General features: G+C 26.6%; 1 protein-coding gene, 1 long non-coding RNA gene and 1 other non-coding gene across 3 annotated transcripts; 1 reads left to right on the top strand and 2 right to left on the bottom strand.

Moving 5' to 3' along the window:
• Positions 1–196: 196 nt before the first annotated feature.
• On the bottom strand, positions 197–2,561 carry LOC113785422 (uncharacterized). Its single transcript, XR_012161941.1, has 3 exons — positions 2,213–2,561; positions 904–1,188; positions 197–507 (listed from the first exon to the last, which is right to left on the bottom strand). It is a non-coding gene; the product is annotated as an uncharacterized lncRNA (long non-coding RNA).
• Positions 2,562–6,998: 4,437 nt separating this feature from the next.
• LOC101510652 (protein trichome birefringence-like 43) lies at positions 6,999–17,543 on the bottom strand. The gene is made up of 5 exons (XM_004489813.3): positions 17,271–17,543; positions 10,949–11,120; positions 8,175–8,350; positions 7,924–8,082; positions 6,999–7,333 (listed from the first exon to the last, which is right to left on the bottom strand). The coding sequence occupies exons 1-5, from the start codon at positions 17,519–17,521 to the stop codon at positions 7,033–7,035; spliced, it is 1,059 nt and encodes a 352-aa protein (XP_004489870.1). The 5' UTR covers positions 17,522–17,543; the 3' UTR covers positions 6,999–7,032.
• Positions 14,826–14,898, top strand: TRNAV-UAC (transfer RNA valine (anticodon UAC)). Its single transcript has one exon. It is a non-coding gene; the product is annotated as a tRNA-Val (tRNA).
• Positions 17,544–19,835: the final 2,292 nt, after the last annotated feature.

The following is a 19,835-nucleotide window of genomic DNA, read 5'->3' as shown; positions in this document are numbered from 1 at the left end:
TTCAATTAACTCATTCAAAAATGTCAAACTTGACTTGAACATATATTTATTATATCCAAATAAAACAATATTTATAAATAAATAAAAATTATATCCAAATAAAACAATATTAAAAAATAAAAAAAATTATTTTTCACTAATATAAACTTTATTTCATGTCAAAATTCCCAAATTGAAATCCTAAACAAAGACAATAACCGAATTTCATCATGAATTAAACATGGTAAGCTCTGATACCAATTGTTGGAAAAACCCTAATAACGTTGTGCTCAACAATCCATGTCAATTACATGATGAATAGCCAAAGGCGGAAGCGTACCTGTGGGAATTGCCATTAATGAAATCCTGAGATGATGATGATAGAGCCAATGGGTTGGGTGATCTTCCTCAGCAAAACACCCTGAAGACCTTGCTCTCTTGATGGGGATAGAGAGAACCAGAGAGTTTTCTCCTTTAGGGTTTTGAAACTGAATAGTCTTGTTGTGTTTGCCTTGGGGACCATTACCCCTATATATAACTATTATTAGTTATATCCCAAATTGCAGTATTTCCAATTCAGCCCCTCATTAAATTAGAAACTGACTGGTATCTACACTATTAATTTTCATAACTATTATGCTCTTTAGCCATAAACTATTATATATTATTTGACCCCTAGTTTATTGGCTAATTATATAATGACCCTAACACACTTTATTAATTAATTACATATGTGACCCATAAATCTTACAGTATATTCACCATCTCCATATGTCATTAACACCTTGGCATATCTTCCATACTATTTTATTACCTTTACTTTGAAATTTTTAAAAATTTCAAGTTCTTCATCTTTCGTTTTTTTCAAGTATATTGATAACATTATACTAAATTCATCAACAAATATTATGACATACTTACTACCTCCAAAGGAAGGCACCTCCAATGGTACACATATGTCATATGAACCACTTCAAGATACTCATTTGCTCATGCTGACAATTTTGACTTGAAGGAGTTTATTGATTGTTTTTCTGTCATACACATATCACACACCTTATCAAGAGTATCAATCATAGGAATATCATTCACCATGTTCTTTGTACCAAGTTGTTGCAGGCTTCTAAAGTTCAGATGGTCAAACCTTTAGTATCTTGGTCAATTCTCATCCACTGAACTGACTGCCTTCAAACATTGAATGTCTGCAGCCTGCATATTGATGACAAATGTTCGATTATTTGAAAAGGGAATCTTCGCTATCATTCTTCATTATCACTCGAAACCTTTTTTTTTTGAATCAGTTGACCTATAATCAATAGATTACTCTTCATGTTTGGCACATATAGCACATTCTTAATCACCACTGTTTTTTCATTCTTTTTTTTTTTTTTTAATCACCATATTTCCAACACCTTCAGCCTTCAATGTTCTTGTAGTATCTCAAATTTTTCCGACCAATTAAAAAAAAAGTGAAAATATGTTTAATAAATATTTTGCATTTTTGATTATTAAGTATAAAAAATTATCATTTTATAAATTTGTTCCGATTTTTCAGTCCGTATTTATATCGGTTTCATTACATTAAATTTAGCACCCAAAAAAACAAAAACAAAAAGATATTTTCTTTTATGCTACAAGCATTCCCTTGCCTTTGTGCTCTTGCTTTGCTCGTGTTTTCCTTTTTTCCTTCGCCCATGTTTTCCTTTTGTTTTTTTTCTTGTCTCCCTACTGCAAAGCAAGAAACACCCCTCCTCTATTTATATTTTTATTTATTTTTATTTTTATTTTTATTTTGTTTTTTAGTCTAAGGTTATTATTTATAAGACTTATACATCCAAAAAAAAGGATAACCATTTCTTTCACTAATTATACGAGATTGTTTAATTTTGCTACAGAATAATAAAAATCCAAAACTTAATTTTATTTCATGAACACACAAATTTATCATTTTAACCTATAAATTAAGAAAAAAAATCACCAGAAAAAAAAAATTGCTACAAAAGAAAATCATATGAGAAGAAACTAAAAATAGAGAAAAAGAAGAAGGAAAGAAACTAGAAGCAAGAATAATCACTTATATTTATTGATATTTATCAGTTCCAAGGTATTTTTTTTATGTACAATAATATGTAAAATTGTCTTTTTAAACAACATTCAATTTTTTTTCTACAAAAAATATAAATATACAAGATCAAATATCAAACTTATTTTTTATCTCTTACTTTCTTCTTACCTCTCTCTTCCTGTTCCTCGCCGACACAACCTCCATTCACCATCGTCTCTTATCGACCATGTGCACCTACGTTGAATCCGACCATCGTCAGCCACTGCAAGCACCAAAGAGTTCGCTATATTGCCAACAAATCCAATGCAGATCTACGACGAGTTCCGCCACTATCACAATCTTTCATTCTTTATGCACCATATCTTCACCTCCCTTTACTCCAATATATTTTTCTCTATTGTTCGTTACCTCTCTCTCAAACTCACTACCCCTTTTATTTATTTTTTCTCCTCTGCAATAGCCTTTCCCCAATTGTATGGTGTGTGTTTGTGTTTCTCCTTTTTTGATTTAGTAATTTTTTTTACTTTACGTATTTCTAAGCAATTTTTTTATCTTAATTGGACCTAACCCATTTTTTTTATGCAGTTTACTTTTTAGTAGATATTTGATCCTGAACTATTACTTAATTATTATTTATATAAAAATTAAATTAAATTTTTAAGGATTAATTAGATGTATTTTTTTGAGTTATTGGACACAAATTGTCTCATTTGATAGTTCTAAAATTTGTTTTCATAAACAAATTAATTAATAAAAAATCATTTTTAAAAGGTTAATTAGATATAATATCTTTTTAATTTTTAAATTATTAAGATATAAGTTGTACAACTTCACAGTTCTAAAACTCGTTTTTATAAATAGTTTAATATGAAATCAACTTTTAAATTTGATTTAATAAGATCTGACATCTTTTTAATTTTTGAGTTGTTAAGACATAAGTTGTACAACTTGGTGGTTTTAAAACTCATTTTTTATAACTAAAAATAATAAAAATATTTTTAAACGAATTAACTAAATGAAACATCTTTTTAATCATTGAGACACAAGTTGTACAACTCAACATTCTGAAAATTCGTATTTTAAATTAATTATTCAAATTAAATAAACTCATTTTCTTTCGTTATTTTTTATTTATTTATCAGCAAACAAAACAAACTCTCCTTAAAAGAAAATCCGCATTTTCTATCAAAGAAATACATAGTTTTAATTTCTTCATCGCACTTAGAGATAAGTAGGAACAAGATCGTACTCTTGTCAAGTCTAATAATAAATTTATTTTTTTGTTTCTTCTCTAGTTTAAGCATGCTTTTATTTCAATATCACATGCATAAAAATAATAATTTATATTTGTATTTATTAATAAGAAGAAAGTAAATATTGTTTAAGTTAACATAAATTTTATACAATTAATTACAGATAACAAATTTTTAGTGGATGTCGTAGAGTGATGATATCATCCCTGCGCATAATCAACTCCTGAGCGCTAAACTTGGTTTCATAGGCCATATTTTGTTTTTTAAAGGTTTTTCAATGTTTTATCTATTTTAAATAAATTTTGGTGGTGACTCCATTGAATTCGAGAAACACTCGACATTTTAGGGCGTAACAACTATACCATCAACAAATCTGATCTTATTTTTCCTTGATTTGTTAATGTCCACTTACCATTCTTTGTGACTGGTGATATGATTGGAGCAACCAGTATCAAGAAACCAGAATTGAAACTGATAAGGTTCTTCATTTGTTGTAGCCATCTTCTTATGCAATACAAGCTTCCTCTTCACTTTTCTTCTTTTGTTTGCCCTTTCCAGACCATCATTCATCAACAAAGTGATCAAACTTCTCACAATTATAGCATTGCACATTCTTCTTGTCAAAGTTCTTTGATTTGCCTTTGGATTTAACATTTCCACATCCCCCTTTTGATGAGGATTCAGTTTTGTCATAACATTTCTTGAACTTATTTTTGTTCTTCTTCTTCCACTTCTTTTTTTGATCACCTTTTTTGTTGATTTGAGTTGTCAATGCTTGATCTCCGAACTTCCCTCCACTTTTTTCACTCATTCTCAATACTCTTGCTTCTAATGTTCCTTGCAATTCTTCAAGACTCATAGTAGAAATATATTTAGATTCTTCAATGGCACACACAATGTAATCAAACCTGAGATGCAAGGACCTTATGATCTTCTCACACATCTTCTATTCTGACAGCTTATCACCATATCCAGCCATTTGATTGGTAATGCTCCTTAATCTTGAAATCAATTCTAAAACTTTCTCATATTCCTCCATTTGCAATAGTTCAAATTGCTTATGAAGAGTTTGAATTTCACCTTCTTGACTTTTGCACCACCTAAATAATGTTTATGAAGAATATCACAAGCTTCTTTTGTGGTTTTTGCTTCATAGATCTTGTCAAATTTGGTTGTGTCAAAGCATTGATGAATAATGAATATGGTCTTGCAATCTTTCTTCTTATTTTCTTTATAAGTCGTTTTTTGCACTTCTATTGGCTTCACTTTTAGTTCATCAAATCCTTTTCTCTATGACCTCAAAGACTTCTTGAAATCCAAATAAGGCTCGAATATGAATTCTCCATCTATCCCAATCTTTTTCATCAGTGTGGTATATGTGCTGGAAAATTGCAACTATTTCCATTTAAATTCATTCTCTCTTCACTCATGGTTTGTTTATCACACTTCACTCATGTTTTTTTTATTAGGATCGAACCAGACTATGGATACCAATTTGTAAGCTTATTAACGTTACTTGCACTTAAAGAAAATAGTAAAAACTAAACAATATAATGATGAAAAGGCTCTTTTATTTCATTATTTACCAAACCTATTTATAGATGAAGCATTTTTAATCAATTAGCACATAATCTAACTGAATTCTAACCAACTAACTGATTTATTAGTTAAATAGTTATAACACCCAATTATTGCATTACTTGAATTATAAGTCACCTAAAAAAGGCACTTGTCACTGAAAAATGAATAGCCGAAAAAGATCATAAAAACAAATAAAATATTTGTTTTGGAAGCTCATGAAAAAGAAAATCAAAAGCACTGGAAAATATGGAAACTTGTGATAAACATTTTTGGTGGGGGTTGATAGTGGCAGCTTGCTTTTGGCAACAGTTGCAACGAACCCCTGTGATTACATGATCAAAACCTAATTGATACTATGTAGAATTTATTAATATGATAGTAGTGTGAGGGTATAAATAAGGGCACTTGACAAAAAAGGGGTGTATAAACCTATGTAGTTAGTAGCAGATAGATAGCGTATCGGCCGACCCTTAAAACGCTATAGCGGTGTAGCGGGTAGCGGTATAGCCGCTACATCGAAGAGTCTAAGGGAACATTTAGAAGCAATTAATATTTAATACCATGCACATATAAAGGCAAAAAGAAATGCAAAAATACAAAAATTAAAGAAACATTCATAAGTCATAGCTTCAAAGGTCATTACTACTAATATTTTAAACATAATATAAAACAAAGTAACACATAAGTTCTAACCTCTAAGTTCAAAATAACACTTCTAATATTCAAACATATTAAAAAGCAAAAAGAAAAAGAAAAAAGAAACAGAAAAAGCAAAATAGAACTAGCCTCCAAGGCTCAAAACAACATGTCTAATCATTTAAATAAAAGCAAATGATTCTTTAAATCGGATCACTATCATCATCATGTTCAAATTCTTCCTTATGATCACATTCAAGTGTGCTCTGTTTATAATGTTTGAGCGTACTTTGTTTCTGAAATTTGAGTGTACTATGTTTTTATTAGAAGAAAAAAAAACAGAGCATTTTTTGCACAAACAAAGTAGCAGAAAAGGTGCAATTAAATATTAAATGCACCAATAAAATATTAAATATGCGCATTTGCTGTTGCATTTTTCCCATAAATAAATCAATTTACCCAAAGAATTTATTTCATTTTTTCCTAAAACAGAGTACTTTAATCAGATAATTTACTGTTTTGTTTTTTTTTTTCCAGAAACAATATTTATTGTTGCGTGTTTTTCCCCTAAAAAGCGCTTCTTTTTTTGCATGAGACAACCGCGATTGACGGTGCGACAACTGCAACCCTAATTTTCGACGCAACGGTGTTTCGCGTATCGCCAGCCCACCACGACGCCACACGACGGCGCGATTGCGGCTGCGACGGCCGTTTCTGACTACATAGGTATAAACAAGGTTGAGCTAGGATTGGTTGGTAGTACAGGGGCTATATAATGTTAGTGTGGTTTTTTTATTTATGTTTTGAAATTTTTAAAAATTTAATTTAATTTTAAGTGTTGAGTTCAATTAAATTTTTTGTTGTTAAATTTTTTTCTAACAAGTTAAATCATTATATTTACGTCATTGCAATACAGATTTCTTCAATATAACAAATATCAATACGTCAAAATAATCATTGTTTTATGTCACTTCAATTTAGACCCGTCATACTTACCAACTTCATGCAAGTCACATTTTGGTATATTTATTTTTCATTATTTTAAACAAATAGAAATAATTTAAATATTATAAGTCTATAATTTATATATCTAACAATATATAAAGAAGATACACTATTTTGGTATGACTTTTTTTCTCCACAATTACCCTTCGCTTTCTGAATTTAAAAAGTATCTGCATTAAATTCATTTATTTTGATACCATAGTAACAAAAAGTATTTTTTGTGTGTATATTTTCTTAATTAGTTATTTTATGTGTATTTTTGTGTAATAGTTACAACTTACAACATACTACAAATCCTATTAGGTTATTGTTATGTGTATTAAAATTTAGAAAATACATAAATAATTTATAAATTGTAATTAAAATTATATAAGTAAACATAGTAAAATATATGCATGGCCCTATTGTAATAAAAAAAGCTCAAACAAACAAGCATGTACCAGAGGTTTAAATAACTTCTATAAGGAAACCTTCATTTATTTCTATAATAACAATAAACAATTAAATATAGAGTTAAGTTTGAACAAGAGACGCATATAAAAGCATATTCCAAGTATCAGGAACACCAGGAAGACACCAATGGCTGCAATCATTAGTATGTCCACCATGTCCTGTATATATAGATGGATGAGCATCTTTTCTCATTTGTGACAAGCTTGTAATGTTGAGTAAATACACAGGTTTTAACATGTCTCTTAACACTCCCTCCAACTTCAGTTCAGCTGGATGTGGGTCTCCTTGATACTTCGATTCAGAAATTGGAAATTTTTGTCCCTTGCAAGTTATAGATTCAGGCTTCCCCCATTTTGATCCACTAGAATAGTTATTTAGAGAAAGTGAATTTCAATTTAATAAACTTGTACATTAATTTATCGTTGGATTAATTTTTATATGATTTCGTTATTTATTTATTTATAGAAATTTAAAAGTATTGAAAACACATGATACACTTCCATAAACATTTTCTTATATGGTAAATAAGGGGTCAAATGTTGCGCTTGAGCCCATTACATTTGCTGTCAATTCTAAAAGTTGTAACTCAATGTATAGTATTATGAGGGGGTGTGGTTAGAAGATACACCCTCTTTTCTTATTTCCTCCTTTGTAAATGATTTAAACCCATTTGAGTCTTTAATGTTATTTTTTGAATTTTTAAAATTTTTTATTTAAGATAAGATTTCAAAGTGAGTAAGGCCAAGAAACTAATTACCTGAAAAAAAAGTTTGCTATTATTTTATTAAATTTTTTTAAAGGATTTGTTACTACATAGGTTTTTTTTTTAAAGTTCACTCAATTCAAAAGTTATTTTCAAATAATTTTAAAGAATTTGTGTTACTTTTTTTTTTCCGTCTCATCTCATTAGAGTCCATTTAGATGGTAAGGAGAATATATATATATACTTACTTTTTATGGTCAGGTGAGATTCCTTGAAAGAATACTTTTGTTTTGTTAGGATCAACATTCTCATCGATCCATTGGGCCCATGTTTTTAAGGCTTCCTCGTACATAACCAAACGATCCAAGTCTCTGTAGATATGTTTTCCTTCTTTAACGAAATCCCATCTATAAATAAAATATAAGAGAAGACATAATTAACATCAATAATGGTGTATTGCTAAGATTACATGGTATGGTAGGAGTTGAATTTAACTTACGGTTGTTTCTTTCCTGTGTGAAGCCACCAATGCCAAGAATTGAATATCAATATGTCGCTTTCTTTCCAAAATTTTCCTACTTCCATTGAATCTAATTTCAAGACTCGACCAATACGTTCACTTACAATGTCCACCAAAAATGCATTACGAGAAAATATCAACTTAACATCGTAGCTCTGCAAATTATACACGAATTAGTAGTCATGGGGAAAAGAGACATTTGTTATTGATTAAAAAATAATAGTTTTATATTTTTAGAATTGATTTTTATGATAAAAATAATAAAAGTTATTTTGAACTTGTTTGTTATTAATTGAAAAAAATAATTTTGATATAAGTAATTAGATATAATTTATTAGATATTTTAACATGATAAAAATATCATTTAAAAAAAATACATACTAAACATAATTTTCAAGAGAATCTACTCAAAGTTACTTTTCATTTTAAACTATTTTTAATTTTTTCAAAATTTTATTTTCTAAAAAGAATTAAAACAAAAAAATAAAATACTTAAAATGATTTTTATGATAAGAAATTCAAACCAACCTCTTATTTGAATTGTCTTTTAAAAATCTATTTTGAAAATATTATAAAAAAATAAAAATTTTAAAAATCATTTTAAAAAAAGATGTAACAAATCGGTGTTGATAATTTGGGAGAAACCGATCTCATAAAACATCTTCATGTTCGACCCAAAATATAAGGAGACATAAGACAAATTTAAATATAAATTTTTTTAGAGTCTATAATAATATTTTAATACAGTTACAAATTTTTTTATGAAAAATTATTTTTTAGACACTATAAAATAAAATATCATTTATTAATTTAATATAATAGATTTTGTATGATATTTATTTTTTAAATGATAATTAGGTCTATTAATTTAACATTTGTTGAAAAAAAAAATTATCTTTCATTGAACATATTATGAAATGATGTATTTTTATTAAGTACAAAATTCATTTCAATGTCTTTTTATTAAGTAAAAATCTATTTATTTTTAGATGTCTAAAGTGGTTGGCAGATAGTTGACACTTTACGTTTAGGTCATCCATCTAAATTTGTTACCCAAATCATGTGTAAACATTTTTCATATATCAATGTTAATAAAAATTTAGTTTGTGATTCATGTCATTTAGCAAAGCAATCTAAATAGCCTTTTCCTATCAGCTATAGTGTTTCTTTACATGCTTTTGATCTTGTTCATATGGATATTTGGGGTTCTACTAATACTTATTCTTTGGATGGTTTTAAATATTTTTTAACCATTATTGGCGACTATTCTAGACATACTTGGGTTTACTTAATGACATCTAAATATGAGATTAGAACTTATATTAAAAATTTGTTGCTTATGTTGTCACTCAATTCTCATCTAAAATCAAAGTTATTAGAATTGATAATGGGTCAGAATTTAACAAGCAATCTTTTTATGATTCTTTAGGAATTATCCATCATTCATCTTAATTCTTACATTGAAATCCTTGAGCAAAATTCTATCGTTTAAAGGAAACATAGACATTTGCTCAATGTTACTGGATCTCTTTTATTTCACTCTAATCTACCTACATGTTTTTGGTCACATGCTTTACAACATGTTGTTTATTAGATTAATAGGCTTTGCACCCATATTCTTTAAAATCTTACACCATTTGAGGTATTGTTTAAAGATCCTCCCACTTTTAATAATTTACGTGTGTATGGATGTTTATCTTTTGCCTCTACTTTAGTTCAAGCAAGGACCAAATGTATTTTTATTGGCTACAAACATGACACTAAAGGTTTTTTATTGTTTGATCTCAATTCTAAAAACACATTTGTTTCTAGGAATATCATTTTCTATGAAAAGGTTTTTTCTTATATTAAAGATAATTCTACTTCTCCTATTATGACTTCTAATGTTCCTTATTGATTTTATTTTTGATGATGTCATTAATATACCTCTTCATACTAATCTGCCAACTAATGTTTCTAATCCTCAATCATCATCTTCTAACAATTCTAATTTTAATGATGATAGTTTTCATTCTACTTCTTCTAATACTAACATTGAATATGTTCGAAGATCCACAAGACCAAGGCAACCTCCTGCTTACCTACATGACTTTTAGTGTAACATTATTCTTACTAATAAAACTGTTTCTAATGTTTCCGAGTACCCTATTTCTAATGTTTTATCATATGCACAATTGTCCTCTACACACTTTCATTTTGTTTCAACTATCACTATTAATCATAAGCCTAACACATATAAGCAAATTGTTATGCAACCAGTTTGGGTTAAGGCAATGGATGACGAGTTGGCTGCACTGAAACATAATTCTACATGGATCCTTATTGGTCTACCACCAAGTAAGCGACTCATTGGATGCAAATGAATCTACAAAATAAAATACAACTCCAATGGTTCTATAGAAAGATATAAAACAAGATTAGTAGATAAAAGTTTTACTCAAGTTGAAGGTATAGATTATAAAAAAAAAACAAAAACATTGATGCTCTACTTACAAAACAAAATGAATACTAAAATTGCACGAATTAAAATCTGCCATAATTTAAATTATAGTTCTGAAAGAAAAAAAAATGAATTACCATTTAAAATTAGCGATAAAAAAAATAAAATGTCTCTAATTATGTCATTAAATTTTAGAGACGTCTTATTAGAGATAAATTACACTGATAATAATTCCCAATATATATACTAAATAATATATAAAAGAGAAGTGAAAGGAAAAATTAAATAAGTTAGAGAGTGACAAAGATCAAACCGGGAAGGTGAAGGTGGAGAGACCTTCTTTTGTGATTGAGATGTATTTGGTATGTGGCAGAGATGTGTGAATCATGCAAGTCAGTGATTGCCATTGATTCAAACTGAAGGAGTCTCCTACAAACAACAAACTCTTCCCTTTTAGTCTTGTTAGCAAATCTTCACCATTGAATCTACAAACATGTCAAGTTCATTTCAAAATTTCAATAATTTTTAGGCTACACGAGTCAACTCAATATGTATAGTGGTATATTAAATATTTTTATAATAAAATATAAAAAAATAATATAATACTAATAAACAATAAAATAATATTTTTATTTATGAAATGAAAGTTTCTCAAATATAAAATTCAACAAATAGTTATTTGATTTATAAAAATAATTGTTAGTTTATTGGTTTATAGAACATGGTATCAAAACTCTTTAATTGGTGAATTTAATTTAGAAAATTTGTTTATTTAATAAATCTTATTTGAAAGTTATTTTTAAAGTTTATAAAAAAATAAGTTAAAAATGGGTTATAAAATCGTGCAATTTTGTGTGTGCAAGTGTATTCAATTACAATTACCAGTGTTTATGATATAAAATAAGTTCAAATATTAAACTACTCTACTCTGATGTAAATAAACTCTTCGTTAATACCTTTAATTTGTGCAAAAGGGAACATATGTCTAATAGAGATCAAAGGAGATTCACGTAAAAAAATATAAAGTAGTTTATTGCATGAAAAGTGCACGAGTAACAATACAATATTTATTTTCTTGTCAATAACTTATAATACATTTATTTCAAAATTTTGATGCATATTAAATTAAGGTTGTATATACTGTATACAAACATCTAAACTCGAAATACACTTCTGTATTCGTCTGTGCACTTTTTCTAAATGTTTTACTATCTGTTAAACTTTTTGACAAAATTTAATTTATTCAAGTAACGTTTCATAAAGGGCATTAATTTGATTGAGAAAAATCACACCAGGAAAGTTGTCCCTTTTATTTATTGCTATAGATATGTACACACTAAAATAAGGATAGATATATTTATTTCGTTTTTTTTTTCTTTCTAGCCTTCAACTCAACACTACAAAAAAGTTATTAAATTGACCTCCTAAATAATTTTATATATCACAACACTTCAGCTACAATAATTTATTTTAATATAATTTATCAAATAAGATATAAAATAAAATAAGAGTGAATGTTTCCGTAACTTCTCTTATCTATAAGTACCATAAGAATTTACTCGACAATGAAAATACACATTTATAACTCAATATAAAATAGGTGAAACATTCACAATGTGGATTTAGAGTGAGCACAAGACATAAAGCTCTATTAGATAAACATAATATAATAAAAATATGATAAAATATAAAATTTAATAAGGATATGATAGTGACAAGATTAATATTATCATATGATAATTAATATAATAATATTTTATTTTGTATGTATTTGATACACATCTTATCTCATTATAATGACATAATATAATATAATATAATATAATATAATATAATATAATATAATATAATATAATATAATATAATATAATATAATATAATATAATATAATATAATATAATATAATATATATTATATTTAATTATTTTTATATTTAATTATGTTTACATTTTAATATTTTAGATTATATTTTATAAATTGTTTTCATATTTATATTTTATTATATTTTAATTTTATATTTTAAATAATATTTTATAAAAATAATTGAGTAAATTTATCATATCCTACTGGTTTGTAACCCAACTCATATTCAAGACAGGAATTTCGACTACAGAAATAAGATATGATAGAGTTTTGGATTAATTTATCATATCAGATTTGGTTCATCGAACACTAGTTTCAGACATGACATGATAACTTATTCTTATTATTTCTTTTATCTTTTCCATCTAATGTGTTCTAAAGAGACGCTAATCAAATTTTATTATAAGGTCTTTTAGAGTATGTAATAGTATTCTAGTAAAATTACTAAAAAAGTTATAAAAAATTATTTTTTGGACATTTTAAAATAAAAAAATTATTAAATTAATATAATCAATTTTATATAATATTTTTTAATTATTAATTAAGTCAACTATTTTAATATTTTTGAGACAATATTAATTTTTAATAAGATTTTATTAGTTTTTTATTTAAAAATTATAATATGATACATTTTTATTAACTACAAAACTTTTTTGGAGGCCTTTTTGTTAAGCAACAACTTAACTTTTTGTATAGACCTAAAGTTAGGGTTGTACATGGGTCAGTTTGAACAAAATCGAAACTCAAACCATGTAGAGAATACTATTAGGTCTAGTAAAAAAATCACTCGTTAACGCCCTGACTTGTGTGTTGAGTTAAACTGTTCATTTTTAGATTGGATTAAGTTGAATACTGGGTTACCCATATTTTTTAATTTAATTATTAATGATGAACCATCATATCTTTTCTAAAAAATGTCACAATCTTAATTTTCCCTAGAAATATACTATATAACCTATTTTCACTATTTTTTAGCAACTAATATACTCATTTTGTCTCACAATGAGTGTCGTTTAAAGTTTTTGCACATATTTTAAGAAATAAAATATTTAAAAGAAAGAGAGATATTATTTTACTAAACTACTCATTTAATTAATTATTGGTGATTTTTTTTCTTCCTATTATCAATATAAAATATAATAATACTTTAAAAGTTATATATATACTAATCATTGAAGGCTAATACCAGAAAAACATCATTCAAGTTGTGTTGCATTGAAAATTCATAATGACATTCATTTAGAAACATTTTTTTTTTTGCTAAAGTAACACTTGTTATAAGACAGAGAGTATATAACATACAATTAATGAGAATATCAAAATCATAATTTTTTTTTAATTATAAACATCAATGTAACCAAAGTTATAAGGTTACTAAAATTGCATAAAATACTTACAAGCTCCAAAATAACTAAAGTCTAACATTATAAAATAACTAAACAATTTTTAAAAATTAGGCCACATGCGTAAGATAAGTAAAATCAATTAGGTCTAATTTTACTCAATTCCTAAAGTTTTTGAGTGATTTACAATTTTATGAAATTAGAATCACCCATTCACATTAATTTATCTGATCCAAACTATTTTTGGATTAATTCGAGTGGGATTTGTCGAGTTGGTTGAATTAGACTAATATATACAACTCTATTTAAAACAATTCTTTTAGTGGTCTTACCCTTAGGTCGACAAATATGAATGTCCCTAAATCAAAATACTCTCGTTTTTTTTTCTTCTCTAATGCTATAATTTTAAAATACTTTTAAGTTGTATTAAAAATATTTAGGGCACCAAATATGATAAAACTAAGATTTCAAATCGTAATTTACCATGTGAGAGTGGATACATAAAGTAAGGGAAATAGCTCATGCACGTGACATACTTGTATTGTATTTAAAGACAGGCACGATTCCCGGCCAATTCAACACCTAATGTTTTTAAATTTATGGGCTTGTATGAATTTTCTGTAAGTGTCTTAAAAAACAAGTACAATACTGTATACGTTTACTTTTCTTCAAATATACCATTTTCTATCGAGAAGAAGTAAACGTGAAATCTACATTAATTGTCACGTTTTTGGTGGCCAACACTAAATTTAACATATGAGGAGTTGTATATAGTTTACAAAAACACATAATTTTTATAAAAAGAGGAACTGAAAGCAACTGATGTTTAATAGAGGTTAAAAAAGTGAGGAATACAAATTGATAAAATTTTATAGAAAAAAAAAAACTAAAAACATACGTGACTGTTTTTAATAAAAACATATTAACTCTTAAATTTAAATTACAATTTAATCTTTATAAGTTAATTTATTATTTTGTATCAAAGTTGCTGTGGTGTAGTGGTTATCACGTTAGTCTTACACACTAAAGGTCCCCAGTTCGATCCTGGGCAGCAACATTTGCAAATTTTATGTAATTTTGTAAATTAAATATTTATTTTTATTTAACTGAAGAAATTATTTATATTCATGTCTTCAATTTTGAACTTTTTGACATGATAAAGGAAGGGTCTTTTCTAAATTCGGAATAATCTACTATGTAATTATGTATAAAGAATATTGCAATATTTTTTCACCACCAATTTTTTAAAATAGAGATGAATATTTAATTGTGCGGTTCGTGATCCGTTTGGACATCAATTGTTGTATTTAACACATATTTGTGAAATCAAAAGCTTCCTTTGTCATTTGATGGTGTTATGGTTGCTTAATATATTTAAGCTATGTCCCTTATTTTACTTATGAGTTGTGTCATGCCATATTATGAGTTATGAGCTACTTCATTATGAGTTACTTATGTTGCATTGAAAATTCATAATGACATTCATTTAGAAACATTTTTTTTTTGCTAAAGTAACACTTGTTATAAGACATAGAGTATATAACATACAATTAATGAGAATATTAAAATCATAATTTTTTTTAATTATAAACATCAATGTAACCAAAGTTATAAGGTTACTAAACTTGCATAAAATACTTACAAGCTCCAAAATAACTAAAGTCTAACATTATAAAATAACTAAATAATTTTTAAAAATTAGGCCACATGCGTAAGATAAGTAAAATCAATTAGGTCTAATTTTACTCAATTCCTAAAGTTTTTGAGTGATTTACAATTTTATGAAATCAGAATCACCCATTCACATTAATTTATCCGATCCAAACTATTTTTGGATTAATTCGAGTTGGATTTGTCGAGTTGGTTGAATTAGACTAATATATACAACTCTATTTAAAACAATTCTTTTAGTGGTCTTACCCTTAGGTCGACAAATATGAATGTCCCTAAATCAAAATACTCTCGTTTTTTTTTCTTCTCTAATGCTATAATTTTAAAATACTTTTAAGTTGTATTAAAAATATTTAGGGCACCAAATATGATAAAACTAAGATTTTAAATTGTAATTTACCATGTGAGAGTGGATACATAAAGTAAGGGAAATAGCTCATGCACGTGACATACTTGTATTGTATTTGAAGACAGTCACGATTCCCGGCCAATTCAACACCTAACTTTTTTAAATTTATGGGCTTGTATGAATTTTCTGTAAGTGTCTTAAAAAACAAGTACAATACTGTATACGTTTACTTTTCTTCAAAGATACCATTTTCTATCGAGAAGAAGTAAACGTGGAATCTACATTAATTGTCACGTTTAACTTTTATTTTTTAAATTCTTTACATTAAAAAATAATTTTAATTGAAGTAGGTTATATACTAAATACAAATTTTTTTTTTGTTAGAAATTTGAAATCGAATTTACTATTCTATAGTTTTACAAGACTTTAATCTCTTCTATTTATTCAATAGATCATATTTAAAAACTTCAAATATGATAAGATAATCTAAAAGTCTTAATTGATGGTTGATTAGTACTTTTCATTTCATTCATGCAGCGAATTTCGAAAATCTAATTTGAGAGCAATATATTTATAGTAAAATGGTTCTGGAACATTCTTTTTTACAATTGTAACTATCTCTGTAAAATCAAATATATCTTTTAAGTTTTTGAAGGGTTTAATTTATACTCCTATAACCTACAATTAAAAACTTTTTATGTGTACATTTAAACAAAAATCATACTATAATATCACTATTTTAATTATTTCTTAAAATATCTCTACAAATATATCAATTTGATGTAATTCAATTGGTTTTAGGTGCAAACAATTAGTAGTGCATACAAATTAATCTCGTTACTTAATTGTATTAGATTTTTACGTTACATTATATGTACCCTATTATCCCTTTCAACACAATTATAATCTTAGAGCTGGTACTTAGTGTTTTTAATCTTAGAGTTGCTAATTGCAGATAAAAAGTAAAGTATAAAACAACATTTAAGAGACCTTTTAATAAGAAAAACATATCATAGAGTTATGATACCCAAATATTTCTACGGTTAAGAAATAAAAGCGGAAAATAAGTTATTTGATAAAAAAAATTCATATTGCAGAAATGGAATATTTGCCATTTTTTAGTTTAATGATTGATAATTTAATATATGTTCAACCGAAATTGTAACAACATTGATCTCAATTTTTCATAGGAAAAATACTAGATATACTTCCTTAGATATTTTTATGTAGTTATTAACTTTATCAACCGTGATTTTATTAAATTTATAATTTTTTCAAAATTTATTATAACAAAAAAAAAAAGTGTGTTTTATATTAAGAATCATATTATCAAAGATTGCGATGGACATTAAAAAACTTTGCAATAAGAAGTGAAAAGGTTGGGAAGCTAATAAAAAAGTGATGTGTACCTTGGTAAGTTGCAGCCATTGGGTTGCCATCTATAGTTGAGATAGAAGTTATGAGGACGATGAAGACACACAAATTCATTCTCCAAAAATGGACATTCTGAGCTTTCATAAAGAGGGTATGAATCATCAAACACCCATCTACCATCAAACAAATCACAACCTCTATTTTCTATATTTCCTCTTACCGTTTTGTGATGTGTTTCAAATAAAAAACATAAAAGCAATACACCAAATATGGCAAAACACCCCATTCCACTCAAAACTCTCAAAACCCAAAATAAAGATTCAATGGTGCCTTAAGCCGTCAATTGTATATATATATAAAATAATAAGGTGAATGAAGAATGCGGGAGTTTTTTATTTTTATTTTTCTAATAAATGTATAGGATTTTGTCCTTAAATTATATTTTAATTGACGATATTGTTAAATTTAACATATTACTCTGTGTTCGAATTTATAATTGTGTGAATTAATTATAGTTGTATTTATCATCTTTTCTAAGATAAGAAAAAGATGTTTGAGATTTTGGTTTTGGAACTAAATAGTAATGTACTACTTTTGACTGGTTTATAACTAAAAATATTATGAATTTTTCTTTTATTGATAAAAATATTAAGAGTAGACGAACCAAGTAAATATTAACCGAATCAGAAATAGTAGAGTATGAAGTAGATACATTTTATTTAGTCATATCAAACATTATTTGATTTATGTAAATTAAATATAGTCAAATTATTGGTGCAAGTTGATAATTTGGTTAAACAACAATTTTCGGGGAAAGTGAGTGAAAAGTGCCAGCTATTTTTTAGAATTCACAATTAAGGAAGGAAGAATAACACACGTGGGCAATAATTTGAGCTGAATGAATACGGAAAAATCACTCCAAGTGTAGACAACTTACAATCTCAAAAATGTGTTACGAAGTTGAGTAGAAGCGGTTAAAACATGATATTTGATTGGTCATGAGCCGTGGTTGATGGGATTTGAGTCTCAGCCCTGAGACTATAAATACTCAATGTAATCATTATTATAATGAATGAATGAATCAAAGCAACTAAACAACTATATTTTATTAGTAAATATTTTTCATTGTGTGATTGAATGTTCTTTGGAGCATACACAATTAAGGGACATAGTTGATTCTTTGGTGTAATCATTTGAAGCAAGAGAGTCACTTGTTGACTACTTTGTAGCTTATTTCTACTTTTCAAAAATAAAATTGGCATATCTGATGGAATCTATAGCTACAAAGGAAGCGTGGTTATACCAAACCTTCTGATCAATTTGATAGTAGGACTTCGTAGGTGCAACCAAACTATACTCAAACACCATATTTTGTAAATTCTCATCCTAGTGGTTTTGCCTCTACTATCCATAAGTCTTGACGGTTTAGATCTTTTAAAGGAAAAGTTATTCATTCAACACTAAAACTAATCAAAGGTTAGGATATCAAGTCAACTGAGAATAAACATGACTATGCATTTGACATGAAGAAATAATTAATAAGTTCATGGCTTTTGAGCGAGTAAAATATTGTCCACGATAATAATCATCATATTGTTCACATTTCTATTCATATTATGAATTTACCTCAATTATTTCTCCTTTCTCGTTTTTTTTAGTAAGTAATTTTTCTTTTCTTACCTAATAGAAAATTTAGAAAGAAAGTAAGCAATTAACAATTCTTATTTTATGTTAGATTACACACATTAACTAGATACGATATGTTGACTAAGATAATTTTTTTCTTTTTTTATTACTATTTTGATGATATTAAATTCAATTGTTGCACTAAGCCATTAAATTGTTGTATTTACATATGAAATATACTAAAGGTGATTATCAATTGTAGGTTTGTGAATTCAATTATGTTTTTCAAAGGAACAATTAATATCTTGTTTTTACGGTATTAGTAGTAACGTTTGAATCAAATAATATATTTGTATTTGTAATAATATTAAGAAATCCACCGTTTGATCATCTTCTTATTATCTGACATAGAATATTTTGACTATTATTTTATTTACTGTGTAGATGAGCCTAAGTAAAATAATTAACTTCATGTAAAAACTCGTGAGTTAGATGATTTATGAAAACTCGATCATTAGTTAGATGATTGTTAAATTTATTCAATACAGATGTTTAATTATATTCATATGATATGATATGCAATATTAATATTATTATTTTATCATCTCAATTACTTTAATGGTATTTTGTCATTTTTTTTACTTAAATGGTATTTTTATTCTTTACAATATCTATATTGTTTTTTTACAATGCAGCCAAAAAATTATTTTTATAATGGATGATATTACAATTTTATAATTATTTTTTTCGTGCATCGCACATGTTTAATATCTAATATATTAAATATGTTTTGAAAGTTAAAATTTAGATTGTTTAATCTATCTAATAAATTAAATATATTTTGAAAGTTAAAATTTAGATTGTTTAACCGATTTAGTTTTTGTTTATAGTATTGATCTCGTCAATTATCTTTTTTATTCAAGATATATATCATGTATATTATAAAAATTAAATTAATTGTTTGAACTCAAATG

Source organism: Cicer arietinum, chromosome 2 (assembly GCF_000331145.2).
Source record: "Cicer arietinum cultivar CDC Frontier isolate Library 1 chromosome 2, Cicar.CDCFrontier_v2.0, whole genome shotgun sequence".
NCBI classification, from domain to species: domain Eukaryota; kingdom Viridiplantae; phylum Streptophyta; class Magnoliopsida; order Fabales; family Fabaceae; genus Cicer; species Cicer arietinum.
Note: the sequence above shows the minus strand (reverse complement) of the source record. Positions and strands in the feature narration are given on the sequence as shown.

Bases quoted from the DNA above. Each gene is read 5' to 3' on its own strand.
- LOC101510652 (XM_004489813.3), bottom strand. From the start codon at position 17,521: ATGGGGTGTTTTGCCATATTTGGTGTATTGCTTTTATGTTTTTTATTT. The intron at 11,121-17,270 runs GTACACATCACT...ACATGTTTGTAG, and splicing joins AATGGCTGCAACTTACCAAG to ATTCAATGGTGAAGATTTGC. The intron at 8,083-8,174 runs GTAAGTTAAATT...TTTTATTTATAG, and splicing joins CACACAGGAAAGAAACAACC to ATGGGATTTCGTTAAAGAAG.